The 25,463-nt window shown below is 38.6% G+C and overlaps 1 protein-coding gene across 1 annotated transcript; it reads left to right on the plus strand.

Annotated features, from left to right (window-relative positions):
• Window positions 1-234: 234 nt before the first annotated feature.
• Window positions 235-5,959, plus strand: LOC129283064 (30 kDa spicule matrix protein alpha-like). Its single transcript, XM_054918896.2, has 2 exons — window positions 235-975; window positions 4,386-5,959. Exons 1-2 carry the CDS (start codon window positions 482-484, stop codon window positions 4,984-4,986), a joined length of 1,095 nt encoding a protein of 364 aa, XP_054774871.2. The 5' UTR covers window positions 235-481; the 3' UTR covers window positions 4,987-5,959.
• Window positions 5,960-25,463: the final 19,504 nt, after the last annotated feature.

Genomic DNA, 25,463 nt, shown 5'->3' on the forward strand with positions numbered 1-25,463 from the left:
GCTCAGTCAAAGCAGATTAAACAATGTGATCATTGGTTCACATTGTTACTTCTGATTCTTCCTTTAAAGTTGAGAAGTGTCAGATCTCGTGCAATTCAACTCACGATTCACGAATTAAAACAATGAAAGCTTAGTAATGTGACTAAATATTACTCATTCGGGGATTACCTCATTTTACCCCCACCCCAACTGTGCTATCCTTGCACAAAAACCATTGTTTTTAATCCAAGACCCAGTCTGAGCCCTCTGCTTTCCCCCAAGTGCTGGCATCAATTGTTGACATATATTCAACAAAAGAGTGTATATATTGTGCAATGTCACCTCTAGTTACAAGGATAAATGTTAGCCAAGCCGAGGGATATTGTATAAATAAGATCTGAGCATCGATGAGATAGAGTATTATCATCGTCGATGGTTTAAGTGAGTCCTCTAGATATCACTCTTCGAGAAATTAACCTCACAGAATCGAGAAGTCGTAAAGATGCGGGCATTTGTTATCGTGGTTTTATGTCTGGCGGCTTTAGCTGCTCATACCCGAGGGCAGGTTCCACCATGGCAACCGGGAGGGCAGCAGGGAGGACAACCCGGCGGACCACCAGGGGGACAACCCGGCACACAACCAGGGGGACAACCCGGTGTGCAACCAGGGGGACAACCAGGGGGACAACCCGGCGTGCCACCCGGTGGGCAACCCGGCGGTCAACCCGGGGGACAACCCGGGGGACAACCTGGCGGACAACCTGGCGGACAACCCGGGGGACAACCCGGGGGACAACCAGGGGGACAACCTGGCGGACAACCCGGTGGGCCACCCGGCGGACAACCAGGCGGGCCACCCGGTGGGCCACCCGGCGGGCAACCTGGATGGCAGCCACAACAACCTGCAGGTGGACAGCCAGAGCTACCTCCGAATAATTATTCATGCCCACCGATGTGGATGAAAAGCGATGTGTCAATCGGTGGAAGCTGTTATCGGTAAGTTTTCTTTCTGCTCTCTTCTCATTCCAATTTTGCCACACATTCCTTCGTAATCTTGTTCGGAATAAAATTAGAACATGAAATTTGTACATAAATGGTAGTAGAGAGTTTTCGTAACTGCACCGGGGATGAATTCAAGAACACAGTAAATCTATTGAAAATGGCCGCCAAATGACGATGAACAGCTGGGAGTTTTTTCCCCGAATATTTGTGAACCAGAACAGCAGTTTCGTCCTCAATTTGTGGAAGCGCCGTGGTGTAGAGGTTCTGACTTTCGCCTTGTAATCAGAGGGTCGTGTGATCGAATCCCATATGGCCTAGTGTCCTTTGGCAAGGCGTCAATCCACAATTTGCCACTCTCCACCCAGGTGTTAAATGGGTACCCGGTAGGATCCCAAAGGCTATGTAGTATGCCTAGCAATTGAGTCTTGGAACTCTTGTTGGAATGCTCCCCAGGGAGTGGAGAATGTGCACTGTAAAAAAAAAATTAAGTGCTAATTTAGCACTGACAGTGCTTGTATAGTGACTGCACTACGAGTGCCGATTTTATCATTTAAAGTTGAACAAGAAAATCAGCACTCGTAGTGCAGTCACTATACAAGCACTATAAGTGCTAAATTAGCACTTCGTTTTTACAGTGTGCATACATTGTATGCGGGCATGCAAGGATCCGATGACCGGGGTAATAATGTATCTGTAAGGCGCTTATAGTCGTCGTTCCGATGTGTTAAGCGCCATATAAATGCCGAATATTATTATTATTAATTTTGGAGCCGACGAAAAAAATGAAAATATGTCGTTTGTCTAGGGTCCAGGACGAAACTGCTGTTTTAATTTACCAAGTGTTGACAAAGACTTCTTGGTTATTCTTTGTCATCGAGGGCCATTTGGCAATAAATTTTCTATGCTCACGAAAGCGTCTTGCGTCGTGGCAGCGGAAACTCCCTACTATATTAATGACCCTAAACCCTAGCCTGCAGGCCCAGACCCTGATTGAAAATTTTATCCACAAGTGTGTCTCCACGCAAAGACTAGCACATGCAAAACTTGCTGTTTCAAGGCCTTCAGTACACAGGGCATGAGTTGGCTGCAATTCAGACCCTTATTAGTTTGCTTTGCAAACCCCTCACTCGAGTAAAGGGTTTGCACAGCAGACTATCTTAACCCGGGTCTTTAAACCAGGGGCGGTTACCATGACTACACCCACAATGGGTACACGATCGCAGTCACATCTGACTAGTTACGTTATTCTGCAGCAATGGAGCTGCAGTGCCATTTAGTGACACAGACGGAAAATAAAACAAAAACTTTTTTTAAAGAAAAACTTTGAACACATAAGAGTAGACAATCAGCTAAATATCAGTTTGGAAAACGAAAAAAAAGTCCTGAACATTTAATTGTAAAGATTTGTAATCTCTGTAACTATTGACATTTGCCCCATACCTAGTGCCGAAATATGACGTCATAATTTTTTTTTTTTTGCATTTTTGATTTTTATTTCGGTATAGAATGATGAAATACCCCAAAACCGAAAACGAATGGGAGTCCGTCCATGGGGGCCCAATAAGACATCATGAACTCATAATTAGTCTCTTTCAAATCAATGTTTATTGGCCCGGTTCGAAATGATATGAACTAGGCCAATAATACATTGAGGTATATCGGGCTAATTATGTATTCACGGGGTCTCATCTGGGCCCCTTTCGACAGAGTCCCACCGGCCACCAAACTTGGTTTATGAGTGTTTTTCATCATGCACCGTCCAGGTGTGATGTAAAAACACCGACATTCATATTTTGGGTGACATCATCTCATCGGTACTCTATAATTGTAGGGCAGGGTAAACTCTTCTATTTCCTCAAAACAATCACTGACAAAAACGTATTGTTATTTTTCACACTTTTACTTTGGAGACATTAATGTGTTAATATTTTCATGGTTTTAGTGAAAGTTCTATTTGTCTTCTGAGGATATATTTACTTCTTTACTTTTGAAATAAGAAAGCTGCATACTTGGATAATGTAAGATATGGGACTCCCCCACCACAGGGTATTAGAAACTACATTTATTATTTTGTTCCACCCTTTCCGAGTTGTGTTTCACTCGAAATGCATCTTAAGCTAGTACTGCGGATTTCGTTGCTTTCAATACCGGGGAGAAAATTAACTTTTCTGTTAATATTGCAAAATAATGTTTCATTTTTTTAATGAAAAGTGATTCACCAAACTCTATGTAAGTTATCTTTCGAGGATAGGTCATGAACGAACAATACTGCCTTTCCTTCTGCACAGTTTTGTTCACGATGAGGTCACATTTAATAAAGGACAAGTCCACCCCATAAAAAGATGATTTTAATAAAAGGAGAAAAATCCAACTAGCATAACACTGAAAATTTCATCAAAATCGGATGTAAAATAAGAAAGTTACAGCATTTCGCTTGATTTTACAAAACAGTTATATGCACATCCTGGTCGGTAAGCAGATGGGCTGACTGATGACGTCACCCACTCACTATTTCCTTTTGTATTTTATTATATGAAATATGAAATTTTTTTAATTTCTCCTCATTGTCATGTGAAACAAAATAGTATTCCTCCCTGAACATATTGAATTGGCATTGTTTAATACTTAATGGTTAAGTCAGGTTGGTCCTTAATTTTCAAATCTGTAAAAATTGAAATATTCTATAATTCGAACAATAAAAAACAAAAGAAATTGTGAGGGACATCATCGTCTGTCTCATTTGCATATCACTGTGTTGTGCATATAACTGTTGTGTGAAAAATAAGTGAAACCTAAAAATATCATAACTTTCTTATTTTACATCCGATTTTCAGCTCAGCGTTATGCTTGTTCGATTTTTCTATATCGATTCAAATCAACAATTTTCTTAAGTGGACTTGACCTTAACATTAATCTACCTTAAACCAAACTGAGATTACGCCGTTGAAAATAACGTAATTGCTTTGATCGCTTTCGTGTGACTGTGACATTTCGAATATGATGCAATGACGATCTATCGTGAAGGCGAGATCATAGTTTTTGCTCTGCGACGCACGACAAATTAAAAAAGAAGTAAATCTATCGCAAAATCAACATCAACTGACAATGAAAAGCAGGAACGTCTTCGTCGAAAATTGGTGAATTGAAACAGCAGTTTAAATAGTATTTGATTCTGCCCGTACTTATCTTCAAAGGGGAGGGAATAAATTTCAGAAACTGGCATAATTACTCTCCCCAAAATGTGTCAAAATATGAGGGTTATACTTGTCCATATTGGCCTGGCCTGGGGAGGGGAAGCGCCCCAACCCCCACCCCATCGGTACGCCTCTAAATAATGATATTGTAATTAAAAAGACAACTAATCATTTTCTGATAAGGCAAACATTTCTCTCAATTTGTTTCAGTTTTTCAAGCGGACCCATACGTTCCCGCCAAAGTAGGCCGTGGGCCGCTCCCGGGTTTTTTGAAGGACTCATGCAGCCAGATGCCCAGCGGGCGTGTGAAAATATGATGCCTGGTGCCCACCTTGCAACAATCAACTCCGTAGCAGAGAACGAATACATTTTTAAGTGGGTGGTAGATATGATGGGCACCCAGGCTCCCCCGACCTGGATCGGTGCTTACACCGACCTCATGGGCCGGCAACAGTGGCACGGCGGGCAACAGGGCCTGAACCCAGGATTGTGGGAAGAACCACCACAGGCCAATGAAGGTGCAGTTATGTTCGACGTTCAATCAAGAGCCCAATGGAATACCCCGCTTGACCTCGAGCCAGTTTGGAAACGAGAGGATGTTGAAAACTTCCGACACTTCATCTGTGAGTTCACCCCAACAGCGCCATCCGCGCCCCAGGAACCTCCTGCTCAAAGGCCACTCCTGCTCAACAGCCGCAACAATCCTGTAGGCATTCGCAGACAAGACGCCTTCGGAGGATCCCGCCTTCATGAGATTCTTCGTAGACCTTCCAACTTAAGAATGAGCCCGTATCTAGCAGTACGGCCTTGAGGCTTTACAGCAACCCCTTGAACTTCTTTGTGATAAGAATGCTACACTCACACCGACAAAACCGACTCCAACTCGACCGATTACATACCGTTCGAAGCAATCTAATAGCTTTGATCGTTCTGGAGTAGAACCCGTTGGCGTGATCTTACCATAAACTATTACTTACATTCATTCAGGCATATTGAAACACATCATCCACTGCTAGTCGAATCTGAATCGGGCTCTCTGGTCCCGCTGATGGTCTTGTGCAACAACGAAGACTTGTTCTACACCGCGGGTTTTAACGCAGCAACAGCAACACGCATATCAAGGACGATTATAGTGAAATGTGACACCATTCCAGAAAAAAATACTAAAATTAATTTGACCAATTTTTGCTTTTAATCAGGTTGTTATCCATACACTTATGAATCTTTCTGCTATGTCCTCCGTTTAACAAGTGTCTGACTAAATTCGTTCGATCCCTTCCTTGTCTACGGACAAGAAAAGGGACCATACTTCATGCCTTCAGAGAACTGTTATCTAGAGAAATTAGTATGCAATCGTATGGCAATAGAAGAAGGAAACAAATATGCTTGCAAACAAAGGAGCTTTTTGTGTGTTATGTATCGAACTTGACTGTGATGGACGGAAAAAGAAAATTGCTTATAATAATCCCAAATGAATTAAAGCAAGTTATACGAGATTGGATATTTTACGTGTGACATCTTTTACCACCATATTTGCATATACTTGAAAAGGCAGGGGTGTTCGACTGATGATTGTAATGTTCGATACCTATCGGCCCAATGTGCCTTGCCATTTTGCGGCACAAAATCCCCCTCTCGTTCGGCCCTCTACTGATGTCCTAGATAATCTGTGATGTTTGAAAACTTATTCCATATTTTTTTTTATTTATTCAAACATTAAACGCATTGTGTATATAATAAATATAAGAAATGATTCGTATATCATTAAATGACGTTGAATATGAAAACTGATTTTTTTTCTTTCTTTTGCATCGTTTAAAAAGATAACCAACAAGAGCATGAGAACAAGAACCTGAAATAGAGAACGCAAAAATGAGAATCATCCCTACTTCATTTAAAGCCCCACTTAGCCCCTTTCGCAATTGACGTACGACCATTTGCGACCTTTTGGTCGCGCGACAGGCTGCAACAGGCATCAATCCCTATCTATCTAATAAGATCGCAGAAAGGCATTCACAATTGCAACAACTGTCAAACAACAAAAGCAATACAGCTTTCACAAATGGGGGGGGGGGGGGTGAACATTTTTACCCATATTTTCCCCGATCGGGCGCTCAAAGTTGATTTTTGTTTGTTTCTTTGAAAGGGTAGCCCTCAGCTTTATTCTTACATATAACACAACATAAATATGAAATAATCTCATAGGCCCCACTTAAATAGTGGGAGAGCGGCTATTTTTTTTTTTTTTTTTTTTTTGGGGGGGGGATTTCATGTATTTTTTCCTGACTCGAATTTAACATTCTGGCAATGTACGTGATCCTGAACAATATAAGTATGTAACAAAATGATTACTTCGAGTTCCAAGCGCGAGCGAAACATTTTAATAAACGTTCGGGCCTGATCGAAAAGGGACCTGTTAAGGACTGTTTGCAGTTACCCATGAAGTCGATACATATTTCAACAATTGAATAGTGCGATCGCGGAGCGCGAGCTGAAAATTTTTACATTTCGACCCAAAAATGGTCCTTCTAAGCTTTTTTGTAATCATGAAAGGGAAAGGTATGTAACAAAACAATATTGGGCTATCCTGTCAAGGTATTTCCTCAATTTCATTGTAATCTCCTGTGATATTCTTGACGAATAAAATCAATCAATCAATCAATCAATCAATCAATCAATCAATCAATCGATGCAGGCGCGAAGTGCGAGCGAAAGAAAATTGAGATTTTAGACCTAAAAACGATATTGTTGTTGTTGATAAAATGTAATGAAAATTTTAAGTAGCTTGTTGTAGAATTAATATAGTTATAAATAACTCATCAATCAAAACGCAAGCGCGCAGCGCTATAGCGGATAGGCCTACGTTTTGACAATCACACCTGTAAAGGGATATTTTGAAAACGTTATCATACACGAAGCTAATCAAATAATGCGAGCGCGCAGCATGAGCTGAAAATGTTGATATTTAGACCATTATCATAATTATCGAACAGGCAATGCGAGCGCATAGCGTGAGCGAAAATTTCATATAGTGACGTGTAATATATTTTTTTCAAATCTTCCCCTCATCTTATTTTATATTAACTCGTCTTCCTCCTCTTATTTCCTCCCTTTTCCTTCTTTCTTTCTCCCTTTTCCCTTTTTTTTGCTCCGCCAAGGGGGGGGGGGGGGGTTGCCTTGGGTCGCCTATGTGTGAATAACATATGGGCATAGTGATTATTGGGTTAAGCACGAAATGTAAATGATGCTGGAACTTGGGCCCTACCATTTTCCCCCCAGCAAAATATCTATTTTCAGTGGGGGGGGGGGGGAGGGCACCTGGGGGCACACCAAAACTCGGGGGGGGGGGGTGGCACCTGCCCCCCCCCGTAGCTTCGCCCCTGAGTAAGATGGCCACACCAAACATTTAACACCAGCCGTGAATTCATGGTGTTAGTTCAATACCCTCTGGTGTTATGACTATATGTTATAATAATTATACCCGGGGTTGCGGTCCTCTCACAGCAGTGTTTGGTGGTGTTTGGTGTTTTTAACTGGGGTGGATCCCTCGAGAATCCCCCATCCCCATTTTTTTATATGAATTATTCACGTCGCTTGACATGTAGATACGCTTTTGGTTTTCCGAGGAATCCGGTTTGATGTCCATTTGTGGGTGTGTATGTGTGTGTGTGTGTGTGTGATCCTTTTAGGAAATAACTATTTAATCGGGGACTGTTAGTGAGACTACTCATCAGAAGATTTAATTCAACAGTGTGGATGTGTCTTGAACTATAAATGTTCTAGGACCAGTAACACAAAATCACTTTTTAAGTCCCCGCAATATGAGTGGATTCTCTATCTGAAGTGCATTAATAATTCTGCAGTATAATAAAAAAAATGGTGAAATCTCGAAGGATTTTGACTGAGTAATAGAGGTATAAACTCAACGTTGTGATTTCGTGGGGTCTAAAAATGCAAAAATATTTTTGTTGTGTATTTCTCGAGACTTTCGAAATGGATAGATAATAATAATAATTACCGTATATTGGATGGCTTTATTTCATGGATTACCAAAAATATTCCACTCGTTAGGGTCAATATTCCACTCTTCCTAGATTCGTGGATTGTTTGCTCAATTTCTTGGAATATTTCAGGTATTCCATTCTGAACTAAAAGTGTTATCTACAGATTGTTATATCTTCCTGTTGGTGTCTGATATACTACGCAGTTCAATGGGTCCAAACATGCTGTATGGACAATACATGATGGAGCGCCATTTCTAAAAAAAGTCGCGAGCGAGCACAATTTTGAACCTTATATAAGCCATCTTTGTGATAGATTTTCAAAATACATTCTGAAAATAACATCGCATTTTACCCTTTCTACTGTTTTTTCTTTCTCTTTCTATTTTTTTGGTGATGTGATTTTTTATTGATCTATCTATCTATCTATCTATCTTGGTATCTATAATAATAATAATAATATAGAGTATTTCTAAAGCGCCAAATCCACATTTATTATGTGCTCAAGGCGCTGAAATATACTTGGTATATTATTATTACCCCGGCTGTAGCTGAGCGGCCATATAGGCGCTATAGAAGCATTCAAGGAATAAATCCTACCGGGTACCCATTCACCTCACCACGGTCGAGTGCAGCACAATGTGGATAAATTTATTTCTATCTATCTGTTTATTTATTTATTTATCATTAATATTTTTATTTTCATTTTATTATCAATATTATCATTATCTATTTATCTTTTTTTTTTGCTGGGGGGGGGGGGGAGATGCCCATTCCCTCCCTTCTGAAAAAATAGATATCTAGTAGATATTCGATAGACCAATTCATTTTTTTTCATAGATATCCCGGCTCCGTGAGGCCTATACACACTTAAAATGTTGGGCAACATACTGTCCCCTGTGTTGGGTAATGTATGTTATAGTAAAACAAAAAAACACACATATTGTGGGCAATTATCAAATTGAGCAAATTTATTACCCAGGTATTAATCTTTATTACCCAATTTTGACAGATTTTAACCAATAGTTGTGTGAACAGTACGTTACCTAGGGTTGGTTAAAAGTTTGGCATTTTTTTGCCCAATTATTTCAAGAGCGTAGTTTTACCTATGTTTATCTTGTAGTCGTGTCAATATACGACAAAAATGTTCCTACCCCAAAATATTTTAACGTTTTTCAACGGTTTTTGGTCCAATTTGATCTTAAGGAATGCTATTACGAATATAATTTTACCCTTAAAACATGGTTTAGAAATCTAAATATTTCCCTGTTACTCATATTTTTCTTTGTACTTGCTTTTTCAATCCGTTTGAAATGAAGAGAAAAAACCAACCAACCAACCCAGCCCAACCCAACCCACCCACCCACACCCAACCCACCCCAACCCACCCCACCCCACCCCACCCACGCCAACCCAACCCAATCCACCAACCAACCAACCACTTGGTGATAATAAAATAATTCGTAAATTATACAAATAGTATGAAGTATAATTAGAATTCTATTAGTAATAATGAAGTATAAGTCGAGGAGGATAGCATTTCCCAGGTGTTAGGCAGTGAAATTCACACAATGGGATTCAAAGCAATCAAAATTCCACACAGGACCAGTTCTCTATAAAAGGCCCTAACCAATAAATAGGAACCATCTTTTCAAAGACGGCTAAGATCATACAAAAACACAAAGATCTTGTAAAGAACTAAAAACAGGATTGCTTTCCAATCCACTTAAGTAATTTTTCAAGATGTATACACCAAATAATCATTTGGTTTGCAAAAATTTGTTGTATGTGTTTGAATGGGGCGCCGTGGTCTAGTGGTTACGACTCTCGTCTTTCAATCAGACGGACATGGGTTCAAATTCCAGGCATGATGTGTTTTCCTTCTGCAATAAAATATATACCCACCATGTGCTGCACTCACCCCAGGTGAGGAGAATGGGTACCGACAGGATCAACTCCTTGATTGCACTGAGCGCTAAGAGGCAGCTCGTGCTTAAGTCGGGGATAATAATACTAACAATGTGCCTCGGAATAGATTATTTCTAGATAGATGGCGCTATATTCCCACAAAATAAGTTCTGCATTTCAAAATTGACTTCTGTATAATCGGGAGGGAATAAAATTGTTTTGATGCAGTCATGCAGGGTGGGATCCTCCTCGACTTATACTTCATTATTACTAATATAATTCTAATTATACTTCATACTATTTGTATAATTTACGAATTCTATTACGTAACATTCGTATAAGTCTTCAGAGGATAGCATGTTCAAAGCCACATATCAGAAGTCAATTTCAAACAATTTGAAAGTTATCTCCCATATAGTCCGGGGGCTGGGAGAGTTTATTCAGCTGATCGGGTACAAAAGGTTTGATGGTTCCATCATGTTGGCATGAAAGCAGTGATCAAGGAAAAGTGTTGCTGCCTGGCCATATCCTGTACGGAAGGCCCCAATGGCCCCAAATACGGGCCCCAAAAATGGGTTTATTCAGCTGAAAAGGTACATGGCTAATTCTTTTTGCAATGGACCGAGGATACATTGTGATTTTCAAAAATACCCATGCCAGCAACTTCATTCTGCACGGGGGCCCAGACAGTAGCCCCAAAGTGCCCATATATCTTGTATATGTCCCACAACTAATTTATTAAGTTAAAAATGTACATGGATAATTCCTTTTGCAATGGAGGCAGTATACATTGGGATTTTCAAAAATACCCATGCCAGCAATTTTATCCTGTACAGGGGCCCAGACAGTAGGCCCGAAGGGCCCCCGAAAATGGGTTTATTCAGCTGAAAAGGTACATGGCTAATTTTTTTTGCAATGGACCGAGTATATATTGGGATTTCCCAAAATACCCATGCCAGTAACTTTATCCTGTACGGGGGCCCAGACAGTAGACCCAAAGGGCCCATATATGTCCCACAACTAATTTATTCAGCTGAAAATATACGTGGATGATTCCTTTTGAAATGGAGGCAGTATACAATGCGATTTAAAAAGAAAAACCCATGCTAGCAACTTCATCCTGTATAGGGGCCTAGACAGTAGGCCCGAAGAGCCCCCGAAAATGGGGCTATTCAACTGAAAAGGTACATGGCTAATTCTTTTTAAAATGGAATCTGCATACTTTAAGGATCACAAAACTACCCATGCCAGCAACTTTACCCTGCCATGGGCAGCATTTTACCTGTGTGGGGTCCAAGACAGAATTCATGCAGGGCCCATTAGAATGGTGCATTATCAATATATATATATATATATATATTTTTTTTTTTTTTTTTGGGGGGGGGGGGATACAAAAGATCATGAAGGCCTCCATTGATAACAATGTAAGGCATGGGAGTGTTCAGGAATATCCAGCCGCATTAGACAAAATAGTTTGAGAGGCCGACTACTGTGCAAAAACAATATGGCCCCTGAAATGATATTGTGGCTAATCTAGCTCCACGCCCTGAACCTCTTTTTATTGGGATTGCCTGATATTGCATAATGGCAACAGCCGCCTACTCTGATTTGCCTTCAACTACTTGTCAGTGATTCCAGACTACTGTACATCATGGCTTCCACAAAACAGGTGAGAAATGTTAATTGTACTCATAATTTCAGTCAAACCGATTAGACTGATTTAACTATCTTTTGAACATAATAATGATCAAGCATCATCCATTAGTTATCAACAATAAAAAGTTTGTGCATATTTCATTAATGTGTATATACTTCATAATTAATCAATCATTACTTGTTGCTCAAAACGACCAATTAAATGATACAGTAGATGATACCAGTTGATGTAATAAAAAGATTACAGCAAACGGAGAGTAGCACTTAGGCCGGGATGACCTTGAAGGTAGCAGCAGGGCCGAATGCAAAACAATTAAATGTTTTTTATTCCAATTTTCTCCAAACATTTATTGCATTAATTGTGGTATAATAGTCGACATGCATGCAAATTTTATAATCACAACTGCCCTCACTTGCCAGATACAATGTCCCGCCATGCGTGGATCCAATGGGCCTTAAATGCCCCCCTATCCTCCCCTCAAAAGAGGGGGGGGGGGGTAGAAAGGAGAATAGGGAAATGTGAATAGGACTGAGGGAGAAGAGAAAGGGAGAGCGGAAAGGATAGGAGGTGGAAAGGAGAGAAAATGATGAAGGGTTGGGAAAGAAAGGGAGGAAATAGAAAAAAAGAAGGGAACAGGGGAGGGGAGAGAAAAAGAAGGGGAGGTAAGAGAGAAAAATGAGAAGGGGAGAGAGAGAGGGAGGGAAAGGGAAGGTGAAAAGAGAAAAGGAAGCAGGGAGAGAAAAGCAAGGGGAGGGTGAACAAAAATAGAGGAGAGGGTGAGAGAGGGAAGGGGAAGGGAAGAGAAAGAGGAAATATAAAAACTAATAGAGATTGAGAAATAACAGAATAAAAGATAGAGAAGGAGAGAAAAATGATAACTGGATAAAGGAAAGTAATTGAGGAAACAGAATGATATAGAGGCGATCATATAAAAGGGGAAAAGGAAAGGATAATAAAGAGAAGAAATGTATTTTTGTTTGACAAAAGCCCTTGCCGTCTCATATACAATTAAAAAAGAATAAAAGGGAATTGGAAAATATAGTTGGGTCTTGGAAGCTGAAGCAGCCTCGTCCCTTAAATGGCGACGCACAGGATTATGAGGGATAAAAGAGGAAAATAACAAGAAAGGGGGAAGAAGTTTTAAAAATATATAAACTTGGAAATAGAAAGAAAAGTAACCAAAATGAGAGGAAGAGAGGAATTGGCAAATATCACACCTTTCAGGTTAATAAATCAAAATACTATTCTACTATATTCAGGCCTTTAACTGTAATCACCAAAAGGGATAGATATTAGTTTTAGGCACCCGGCAATATACTCCCATATACATAGCCCTTGTGATAATTACAAATCACTTGAAAGAGGTTTCTGGGGACACGCCATTCTGCGCGCTCGCTTCGCTCGCTGCTGCTACTGTCATTATTTCAGTTCAAGAAAGATTATGCATGTTTCAATCTATTTTGTAAACCCTCACTTATGATGTAATTATGTAAATAGGCCTAACTACCCCTCTATGTCTTCAGCCCGGTAAATCAAGTGTAGGTATTTCCGCCAGTTCCAAGCATACATTCGTTATCCCAAATTGAAACTAATAGGCCTATGTATTGCACACTGGGGCCCTTTCAGGCATTACTGGAAATAAGGACCAAGGTATACTGATTACATTACAAAATTAATTATCCATGTATATCTTATTATCCTTGGGGCTTTTGGGGTCGACTGCAAGTCTGGTCCTCATACAGAATAAACTTGATTGCATTGGTATTTTTAGAAACCTTAGCTAAGTGCATACAAATTCCATCCAAAAAAATTATATCCATGCATCACTTCTGCCAAACAAATTAGTTTTTAGACATCTGTTCCCTTTTTGGCTGCTATCTGGGCCCCCATACATGGTAAATCAGCTGGAATTGACATTTATATGACCCCAAAGTATATGCAAGTTCCATTTAAAAAAACAATCACCCATGTCTGTCTTCAGCCTAAAATACACTTTTTGGGGAGGGGCACTATTGGGCTACTGCCTGGGCCCCCGTGCAGAATGAAGTTGCTGGCATGGCAGCTAAATAACCCCATTTTCGGGGGCTCTTCGGGCCTACTGTCTGGGCCCCGTACAGGATAAAGTTGCTGGCATGGGTATTTTTGAAAATCCCATTGTATGCTGCCTCCATTTCAAAAGGAATTATCCGTGTACATTTTTGCTGAATATATTAGTTGTGGGGCATATGGGCACTTTGGGGCTACTGTCTGGGCCCCCATACAAGGTAAAGTTGCTGGCATGGGTAGTTTTGTGATCCTTAAAGTATGCAGATTCAATTTTAAACAGAATTAGCCATGTACATTTTCAGCTAAATAGCCCCATTTTCGGGGGCCCTTCGGGCCTACTGTGTGGGCCCCTATACGGGATAAAGTTGCTGGCAAGAGTTTTCTGTTTAAATCGCATTGTATACTGCCTCCATTGCAAAAGAAATTATCCATGTAAATTTTCAGCTGAATAAATTAGTTGTAGGACATATATGGGCCCTTTGGGGCTACTGTCTGGGCCCCCGTACAGGATAAAGTTGCTGTCATGGGTATTTTGGGAAATCCCAATATATACACGGTCCATTGAAAAAAGAATTAGCCATGTACAGGATAAAGGATAAAGTTGCTGGCATGGGTATTTTTGAAAATCCCATTGTATGCTGCCTCCATTTCAAAAGGAATTATCCGTGTACATTTTTGCTGAATAAATTAGTTGTGGGGCATATGGGCACTTTGGGGCTACTGTCTGGGCCCCCATACAAGGTAAAGTTGCTGGCATGGGTAGTTTTGTGATCCTTAAAGTATGCAGATTAAATTTTAAACAGAATTAGCCATGTACCTTTTCAGCTGAATAAATTAGTTGTAGGACATATATGGGCCCTTTTGGGGCTACTGTCTGGGCCCCCGTACAGGATAAAGTTGCTGTCATGGGTATTTTGGGAAATCCCAATATATACACGGTCCATTGAAAAAAGAATTAGCCATGTACCTTTTCTGCTGAATAAACCCATTTTCGGGGGGCCCTTCGGGCCTACTGTCTGGGCCCCTGTACAGGATAAAATTGCTGGCATGGGTATTTTTGAAAATCTCAATGTATACTGCCTCCATTGCAAAAGGAAATATCCATGTACATTTTTAGCTTAATAAATTAGTTGTGGGACATATACAGGATATATGGGCACTTTGGGGCTACTGTCTGGGCCCCCGTACAGGATGAAGTTGCTGGCATGGATATTTTTGAAAATCTCAATGTATACTCGGTCCATTGCAAAAAGAATTAGCCATGTACCTTTTCAGCTGAATAAACCCATTTTCGGGGGGCCCTTTGGGCCTACTGTCTGGGCCCCCGTACAGGATAAAGTTGCTGGCATGGTTTTTTTTGAAAATCTCAATGTATACTCGGTCCATTGCAAAAAGAATTAGCCATGTACCTTTTCAGCTGAATAAACCCATTTTTGGGGCCCGTATTTGGGGCCATTGGGGCCTTCCGTACAGGATATGGCCCGGCAGCAACACTTTTCCTTGACCACTGCCTTCATGCCAACATGATGGGACCATCAAGCCTTTTGTACCCGATCAGCTGAATAAACTCTCCCAGCCCCCGGACTAATAATGATCTCATAAAGATCATATTATCTCAACGTGGTCATACGATGTTGCCACTTGCCAAACTAGAAATATTTATAACACTTCAGAATGAATTGACATTATGAAAATGTAATTAAGGAACACTGAATCAGCCAATGATTATATTTATATAATTATTAATAAATTGTTTCTCAATGAAGGCGAGGAAATTAATCAGTGAAATATTCCTCATCGATTCATCTTGCAAATTATCTCCAATCAATCAAGTACATATCATACTTCTATATAATCCATTGATATAAATGTGAAATATTTTCAAATATATTTGAAATATTTTCAAATATATTTGAAATATTTGAAATATTTGAAATATTTTCAAATAATTTTATACCATTTTAAGGTTTTCTACATCAGCAGTAGAGGCGAAAATGGCCTCACTGGAAGAGCCATATATAATAATCGACGTTTAAGATAAGAATAACTAATGTTGGAAGATTCATCGTACTATAGGATGAAAATAATATCTTGCTTCAGATATCAAAAGTCAAGATATTTCTCTATGATCAAATCAAAAGTTTAGTGGTGAAGGAGGTAGTTAATTATTGATGAAACGCGGAACAATTACTGAGGCATCATGGTCAGATGGTATAAAATGTAAAAACTAATTCAGTTTTTGATCTGAGACAAGGTTACTAAATATTTTTAGGGGGTTCCAATGGGTGAATACTAGACAGTACTCTTTGTCATGTTTGTGCACCTTTAACCTGAGAAGAGTAGTTTAGAAAAAGCAATCAACAAAGAAGAATTCATAATTGAAGAGAACAAAGTAGTGATGTTCAAATAATTTTCTCATCGTACAAAATAACTTTCATGACAACTCTTGAAAGTGAAATTTGGATGGTTCATTCAGCGTTTGAGCACGCTGGACGTAATTGCTGTCAGCAGAGAAGAGCAGAATTATTGACGTCAAAATAAGAAGATATAATTTATGATTGCCCCAAAAAGATTAACATTCAACAATTTGGTACAATGAAATTGAATCAAACTTCCTTGTAATTTGGTGTGCCAAGTAAAAGGATATTCTCCCGAATTGGAAGTCCATAAAAGGCTGTAATGAATTTAGATGTAAGAATACTTGAAAAAAAAAAGCTTCCTGAAAGATTTATAAACTTGATAACCATGGTTTAGATTAAATGAAATTTCATGTTTTCAAATTTTGTTCGACTAATAAATTTTATCATTACAATTGATAAAGAGTTATATTGCTGTCAAATACTGTAATTGAGACAAGGAGTTCAACAAGGATTTGTAGGCAGTAAATTGCCTTAATTCAATAATACTTGATTATCAGCATAGTGGTGGTCGAGGGTGTAGTTTACAGCACAGCTTACAAAATTGGAGTTTATTCTTCTAATCAATCATACGTATCAATTTGAATAGTTAATGATATTGGTATTCATTTGTTTGTGAAAAACAAACGTGTTTAAAAAAAAATATTGTTCTAGGGCATAGGTGCCGTGCAAGAAATTGATTCCTAAACATTTATGTTGGTAGTTAGCAGGTCAGATACCTTACAAAACATGATCGCGACACCTTAACATGCTAACGATATTAGCAGTGATTGCGATAAATCATAGGTTGTGGAGTTTCCGGTTGGAGTATATGCATAGTTGACTGGCAAAATAAGTAATGAATCTTAATGTTGATAATTGTCAGAAATTAATTTGAGATACAAGTCCAAAATGATGACACTTCGATCTCCAATTTTTGATACATGACATAACATAGTCGTCTGATTGAATGATGTAAATAGTAAAAGAACCAACCAGGTTAGGTCCTAGATGTGCCAAGTCAGGTGTTTTTAACTTTCCCCTGTAAAACAGACCTCGAGAGCTCGCTTCCAGAAATCCCAGTTTTATTGTTATTCATTTTTTTTTTTTCAAACTATTTATCACCACAAGTTCATTTTTTTGTGTGTGTGTATTTCCCTCGTGATCGAGGAGTTAGTAATGAAAAAACTCAATTTCAGCGATACAAATGTACAAATCAAAGCAGCATCCTCTAGGGATCATAATGGCTTATACAATATTTTATATCAGATGACTGATTGTTAACATTCATGAAAAGTTCTCTTGGGAATCCATGTATTATATAAAGTTACTTTAAATATAGTTAAGTCTTCTGGGTAGCATATTGTATAATTTTGCATGGCACAACGTTGATGGTTCATGGTTGAGTCTTGTACAAGATGAGTACAGGGTGGAAGAAATTTCAACTTTGATTAAACAATGGATCTCTGTCCAGTGTTTTTACCAATACCAAAATTGTCGGAATGCATGTCTGCATACATTCTAAACTTTTGAAAGGTTTAAAGGTTACTTAATCCAACTTGTTGTACACTTCGGGAATTTGGAATACTCTTAGTATCAACGGCTTGCGTTGGAAAGGATAATTAGGTGCTTTGTCAAGTTAGAAATCCGATCTGTTTAAATCTTCCTTGTTCAATCTTTTTAATTAAAATATTCTTTGTTCAATGAATAGATAACAAGAATACATGTACATGTAGATAGGCCCATGATCTGACAAATCTTCAATGTAGGTTGTCAAGGACAACATGAATGAATGGGAAGGTCTATCAGCAAAAGAATGTTCAGGCTTGGGCATGTAGCCTATTTACAAAGTCTGGTGAAAATGTACTAGCTACCTCTTTTAATATAAGAATATAGTAATGAGCTATTCATTTAGGCGCCTTGCACGGATGAACTACTAGTTGGAACAATTTTGCGTGTATTATCTATTGTTGTCTGGTAAACCTCAGACAATGAGATTTGCATCTTGGCAATTAAAATTTTCATTTCAACATGAAGTTCCTTCCAGATCCATAATCATTTAACATGTTTTAATGAAGCATTTTTCATCATGTTTTTTTTTTCCTTTGAGGAATGTAAAGCTTCATATTACAAGCAACAAATGGATGATAGTTGAATTTCGTGACAAAACTTGGCTTTTCCCGGCTTAAAAGCAATTCAAATGACTATGAATTTGCCACTAACCAATCGGGTTATGCGAATATGTAAAATGGTACAGTAGTAAGTCTAAGCATTGTCCACGCGAGTTGTGAGATATCTAGCGATAATATCGCTGTTGTGAAGCTCTTGGTACAACTGTTTAATTTGTTTAAAATTTAACACAAGAGCATATCGATCATCGTTTTATAAGCAGTGAAGAAGATTCCCTGCGTTGTGCAAAATGCCTTTTGTGTACAATGTACTCTAGGTTATAAAGAGAGGCCTGCGCCAGTACATGTTATAGCGATGTCAGTTTATACTCCAAATCGATGCTTTTTAAACATGTTTAAACGAAAATGGTTCTTGTAAAAGATTCCTATGAGGGATGATTCAAAATGTAGGCATAACAATTTTTATACATAGATACACATGTTCATAATGTCCGGGAACGTCACCCATTATTATGATATGGCGAAAGATTCATGCCAATCTATGGCAAAGGAATGGTAGCATCTATAGAGTAAGAAACTCTCCATCTTTGGGATGGTGAAAACAAAATCGACTGTCAGAGCAGTATTAACTAATACAAGTAAATCCAGTACACAGTTGGCCATGACCATCAGTATTATCGGTGCTCCGGTGTCGTATTGAATTCTTCTGTACACAATCCGATTGGAATATAGGCGTATATAGCAATTACTCGACAACAATTTTAAGAAGGGTTAAATTAAATCCCTTGGTCCAGCACAGTTGCTGTTATTGGTTGGTATACTAACCACACATTAGAACGAGTATTGTAGAAAATTTGGCAATGGCTAGTAAGAAAAAGTTGGAAGCAATTTTATTATTCGGATGAATTGAAGTCAAAATAAGGCTGTAATAAGGGTAAGGCTCGCAATCCAAATCAATGACATGTATCGATGTCATATCAGCATACGGCTTATTTCGATAAACCAAAGAGTTTACAGAGTAAATCATTATAATGATGTGAAGGTGTGCTGAATCAGCGAAATTTCTAGAAGAAAATATAAGGCAGCGCCCCAATGAAGAAACAGTGTAGGGCAGCCCCCTGATGTAGAAAGGTATGGCTCACATACCAAAAATATGGGTGGAGGAGCCCTCCTGCCCAAGTCAGCATGACTCGCATGCCTTAAAATATCAGAGACTGCCATGATAGCTGCCGCTTTTACTCAACTCCAGGCGGCTTTCCATGCCTGCTCCCCAACGGAAAGCAGGGCTGAAGGAGACCGTAGGCTCACGTCTCCTCAATACTCACCATGAAGATAAAGATGTGTAGTCACTGCCGTCACACTTGAAAAAGATGGTTCCTATTCATTGGTTAGGGCCTTTTATAGAGAACTGGTCCTGTGTGGAATTTTGATTGCTTTGAATCCCATTGTGTGAATTTCACTGCCTAACACCTGGGAAATGCTATCCTCTGAAGACTTATACGAATGTTACGTAATAGAAACAGATTTAAAACAACAGCATAACTCAGGAACTTAACAGCAAACATAACATGTCTGTGAGTGTCATACTCTTTCTATTTATACCTTTGGCCTTCCTCGGCCCACATCAAAATTGTTGCTACAGTAACATAACAATATTTAAATCATCTTAAAGCTAACCAATGAAATTAAAGGAAATAGAAGAACCCAACTGAAATGTAGTAATCCAGTTCATAATATAAACTAATGAGGAATAAGATGAAGGTGATAAAAGATGTCTGGGTAATTATGTAATAATAGCATGAGAAACTAAGGAGTCAGGTGAGGGATGGAATGAGTGGAACACCTGAATAGAGAAGGAATGAAGATGACAAAAGAGAATCAGTGGAAAAGAATCCAATGTGGAGAAGGATGAATGAAAACTGAATATAATTAAACTCAAATAACCTAAGTTCAGACTGCAAGGGCAGTGCTGAAAAGAAATGCAAATGAACTCAAGTCTAGACGGAACAGAAATGTAAAACAGCTGAAGGAAGCACAAGTTAAAGAAAATGAACAAAATAGGAAAATGACAAAATAACCATCCTACACAATCAAATATGAAGTGATTTATGTCCGCTTCAAGTCATTTTAGACTCCTTTTTTTAAAGCCATCTTGGATTTTTGGGAATACCAGAACATAGAATGTCCTTGTAACTTTCCCAATGTACTACTTGACCCTTAATATCATTGAATAGAAACCAAATTAAGGCAACTTAATACATCGGTCACATTTACTCTACGGCGGCCGTACGGCGAGTCGAAAATAGCCGTTTTATTCATTTTTATTCAAACCACCTATATGTAGCTGGTACAAAAAATGTTAAAACGACTGTTTTCGACTCGCCGTACGGCCGCCGAGGTATAAGTAATAGATGAAGTGCGAATTTTCAGGCTACGAAAGCCATGTTGGACGCCATTTCGGATTTTCTAGGTAACCTCGATTGCTTATGTTCACTCTAACCTGTATCAACAAATCTTTTAGTCCATAGACCATGAGATATGCATGGAAATAAAATGTGTATCGTGGATAGTTGGTGAGTTATGTCTATTTTCAGTGATTGGCAGCCATCCTGAAAAAAAAATCCCGGATGCGGATTTCGGTAGATTTTTATTGTGTTATTTTCTGAGGTCAAATAGTACCAGAAACAGTTGAAAAAAGATTTGTTGCAATTTTTTAGGCCCAGCCAATATATTGACCCGACTATAGGTATACATCAGATATTTCTCTTAGCTGATCTTTAAATCATCTTGCTTATCTGAAGTAGGGTTTGATTTAAGCTTTGGTCTAAAGCTGCGGTTTAAATATGGACAGCCAATCGTGGCATTAATCTATATCTGTAGGGCAGGGGTTCTCAAACTTTTTCTTTAAAGGGCCAGATGAGACTCCAAGTAAACCTGAAAGGGCCAGGGTGAAGTGAATACTTAGAAAAAAATGTGCGCGAAGCGGTCGAGGTCCTACATGCTCTCTTGTACAATCTGGCCCTTATTTTGGGAGCATTTGATCCAAAAAAAATTATTACAGTTTCATATGAAACGCAGGTAAAATAAGAAAAGATTTCAAATACAGCGAGAGTTAATATTATGATAACAAAATTGTAGTATTTTTTAAAAGGAATCTAGATTGTATTAATACATACCTGGTATTGGGGAGACATATAATGTCTTGAAGTATCAATATGTTGTGTAGTCAAAGTAGAGTGAATAATAGAGCATGACTGTTGTAGACTCTAACAAGAATAGTCTCCTATAGTCACTTTCAATATGGGATAAGTGACAGTCTGTCAGCAAAAAGTTGCTTGAACCTTGGCACAAAAGGTGTAATTGCCAGACGAAGGCACTGGTGCAAATGTTCACTGGTCAATCATGGGCGGCGGAAGCGGGATGGGGGCGGCTTCAGCCCCCTCCCCCACACTTTTTTTTCCAAAACCATGTACAAAAACGTAAAAATGACCTCATTATTGTGATTTTTTACATGGCCAGCCCCCCCCCCCCCCACACTTTGAAAACCGTTCTGCGGCCCCTGTCAAGGTACTTCGGTATGAGTTAGTTCTTTAAAATGTTCATTGTGGAAAATGCACTTTCGCACCTGCATGTAGATCCAAACATGGTGAGAACACCGCTGGTCTAATAAGAAAGTAGATTGAACATACAGAAAAGACTCCACTAAACTATTTATTTGACAGCCATTATACGGTTAGGTCTACATGGAAACACAATGTAATCATATTGAGCTATGTTTCATATTGTGACTTAAAAGTGATAAAAAAAAAAACCAGCAGAATCTCGCGGGCCAGATTTAGAAGCTCCGCGGGCCGTAGTTTGAGAACCCCTGCTGTAGGGGTTCAATATGTCAGCACATGTGACTCTCAAATCATCCTTGATTGTCTGGGAAAGATAGATAAGTTGACTTTCTTTACCATAAAAGTATCAGGAGAGAGTACAGTAAAGATACGAAACATGCAATGCAAGCAAAATTTTAACATGTTTGGTTTCCCATAATTTTAGCACAGAGTTGGACCACGGTCTAAGTTATGCCCGACTTCAGAATGGCAGGCCATATAATCGATGAATAGAGTCAACACACATATTATCGCATGAGCACAATTTTTTCACAGTGAGAACACATCATGAACACGGTACGATGGGTGTGCCACAGAGTAACATGGAGTTTTCACATTATGGGGAAACTCTCTCCAACGCATCCATTCCTTTGAAAATGCCATTAAAATCGCAAAAGCTGAGAGGCTTTTGTCGAAAGTGGGTGGATTGGGGCAGCAGATCATCCAAAGATTTGCAACGAACGAACAATTGCAAATATGTCGTTGTCCAGAGTATGATGCTGTCTCGGTCCACCAACTTTCGACAAAAGCCTCTCAGCTCTCCATTCTGATTTGATTTGTATATTTTCAAAGGAATTGTTGCGTTGTAGAGCGTCTCCGCGGTAAATGCGAAAAGTCCGGATAACACCGAGTGAAACGGTTGGCACTCTGTGAATAAACTTCTCCAATGTGTGATAGCGCCAAAAACACTGTTTCCCTCCAAATGGCAACTCTGTGAAATTTATTTGTCACAATTTGTTCACACAGTTTCCAGGATGTGAAGATGATACCTACACTGCAAAAACTCCGGTGTTGATAGAACACCAGCGGGGAATCTAGTTTGGATCCAAACCGATGCTGTTTTAATACTAATTGGTGTTGTATAAACACCTTTCTGGTGTTAGACCAAAACGAAACTGGTGTTGTTTAACACTTCTCTGGTGTGGACATATATAGATTCCGGGCTGGTGTTAAATCACACCGGAGTTTTTTGCAGTGTACTCGTTGAGAAGAGAGCCACTGGGTGTATTTCTATCAACACAGTCCGATCATGCACAATTTAATTCATTTTTTGTATAATACCATTACATATGCGTGATATGCATTTCAATCCCATATTTGAGAAAGTAACCACTTTTTGAAGGAGAAGGGTGGTATGAATTATTGATCAAGAATAATTTTTCTTAATCAAATTCAGTTGGGAAATATACTGTCACGGTTTACGAAAATGACAAACAATTGAAAAATATCATGAAAAACAACAAATAATAAGTGATGGTATATACACATGATACATGTATACATGTAGTCCTATTAGTTAATAGTGTGGCTATCCATGACATAAAGAAATAACTGTGAAAATAGTGTGAGAGCACGTTGTTTTATCACATAATCATACCACTGCGATAATTTGGAATGCGTTTTCACACTGCGGTCCACATGCTGTGTGACCTCAATGTGTATACTGAGTCAGTGCATTGTTGACACACTGCATGTGTGTATTACTGACACAAGTGACTTAACAACTAAGGGAAAAAAATCCTCACTTAATAGTAATATTGATAACGGTATATTTACCCAGGGGAGCCACTTCAGTTCTGAAAAATGTTCTCCCAGCGGGCCCTGCTAATATTATTACCCGGCTAAGCTAGGTTACCGATTCAGGTGCACACAGCCTTTAGAGGAATGATTTCCTGCCGGTACCCATTTACCGCACCTGGGTTGGGTGCAGCACAGTGTGGATAAATTTCTTGCTGAAGGAAAACACGCCACGGCTATGATTCGAACCCAGGACCCTCTGTTTGAAACTTAATCACAGTGGAATGAAAATGTGAGCACAATGTGATTAAAAACTATTCTTCACTTTTTGGTTACGTCACCATGCGTAATCATTAAGTGTTGACCACAGTATTGAAATTGTGTACCACAGTGTGAACAAAGTGTTCCAATTTATCGGAATGAAATGAATATGTGACACAGTGTGAAATGCAGTATTGTCCGACTGTGATTCATAACTTATTAACTGTGTGGGGACGTTTAATTTTACAAAACAATCATACTCAAATCTTGGTCTGTTTGCAAATGATTAGAGGCGCGCAATAACGTTAACAACTCCTTATTTCTTTCGGATTGTCATGATTGTATTATATGACATATGAAATTATCTTCTTGCAATAAAACCAAATAATATGAAATGTCATAATTTTCTTCTGATTTCGGTCGGGGGGGGGGGGGGGTGGGATTACCATTTCACAATTTAGAAGCATGAACTCTTGACGTTATTTTCGAGTAATCCGATAGTAATGTTGGGTAAATGTTGATTTCTAAAAAAAGATATTTAAAGGATTTGAAATTTAGGCCTACTTTATTTCAAATCAATCAATAACTGTGGGCTGATTTAAACCAGCTTTACTAACTTATGCGTTTATGGCCGTCCCTCACCACTGGGCTCGCACAACGAATAATCCATATATATCCCCAACCCATTTTTTACAATAGTTAAATAGTATAAAAAGTAATTACTCTCGTAAACATCAGCAGATCAGCATCTATTAAAAAACACAATCAGAATAAATTCAATAACTTAATACATTTTAAGTATTGGATCATGGAGGCAATGTATATTAATCCCCCAAATTGCTAAATATTGATTTTAGTGAGCAGCAAACTTGGTACGCGAAATATTTGGATTCCCCTTTTTCAGGATGGGAACGTTTGCAAGACGATATGCAGATTCCAAACCTTGAAGTCCCCTCTGCGAACAGGTAACAATTATTAAAGATCTTTGACCAGGAAAATGATACATAAGAAATACCAATCATTCCAAAATGCTTATCCAAACAGAATTCATATCAAATTATTGAATTTGATAGCCAGTTGTTTCATAATGGAAATACACTCCTTCCAAGAAATATATAATGATGATTATAATGATATAGCAACAATGATAATTATTATGATTATAATAATGATGCTGCTGATTATGATGATGATGATGATAATAATATTGATAATGATAATAATAATAATAATGATAATAATGATAATAATAATAATAATAATAACAATAATATGTAATATATAATGATAATAAAGATAGCAATGATACAAAGTATTAATGATATTAGCCTCCAATTTCATAAAGATAACAAATTAACAGTTTCTAGAATAAATTTATCATCAGCCAATTAGACTGAAATATTTTAATAAATTTTACCTGTTATTGCAAAATTGTTATTATAACAAGTTTTATGAAACGGGCCACTGTAATGTAATACTTATTATGTACAAAAG

Source organism: Lytechinus pictus, chromosome 19 (genome assembly GCF_037042905.1).
Source record: "Lytechinus pictus isolate F3 Inbred chromosome 19, Lp3.0, whole genome shotgun sequence".
NCBI classification, from domain to species: Eukaryota; Metazoa; Echinodermata; class Echinoidea; order Temnopleuroida; family Toxopneustidae; genus Lytechinus; species Lytechinus pictus.

What these genes read in the sequence shown, in the direction of transcription:
- LOC129283064 (XM_054918896.2), top strand. Translation starts at nt 482, where the DNA reads ATGCGGGCATTTGTTATCGTGGTTTTATGTCTGGCGGCTTTAGCTGCT. An exon ending in ATCGGTGGAAGCTGTTATCG is followed by an intron (nt 976 to 4,385) that starts GTAAGTTTTCTT and finishes AATTTGTTTCAG; the next exon opens with TTTTTCAAGCGGACCCATAC.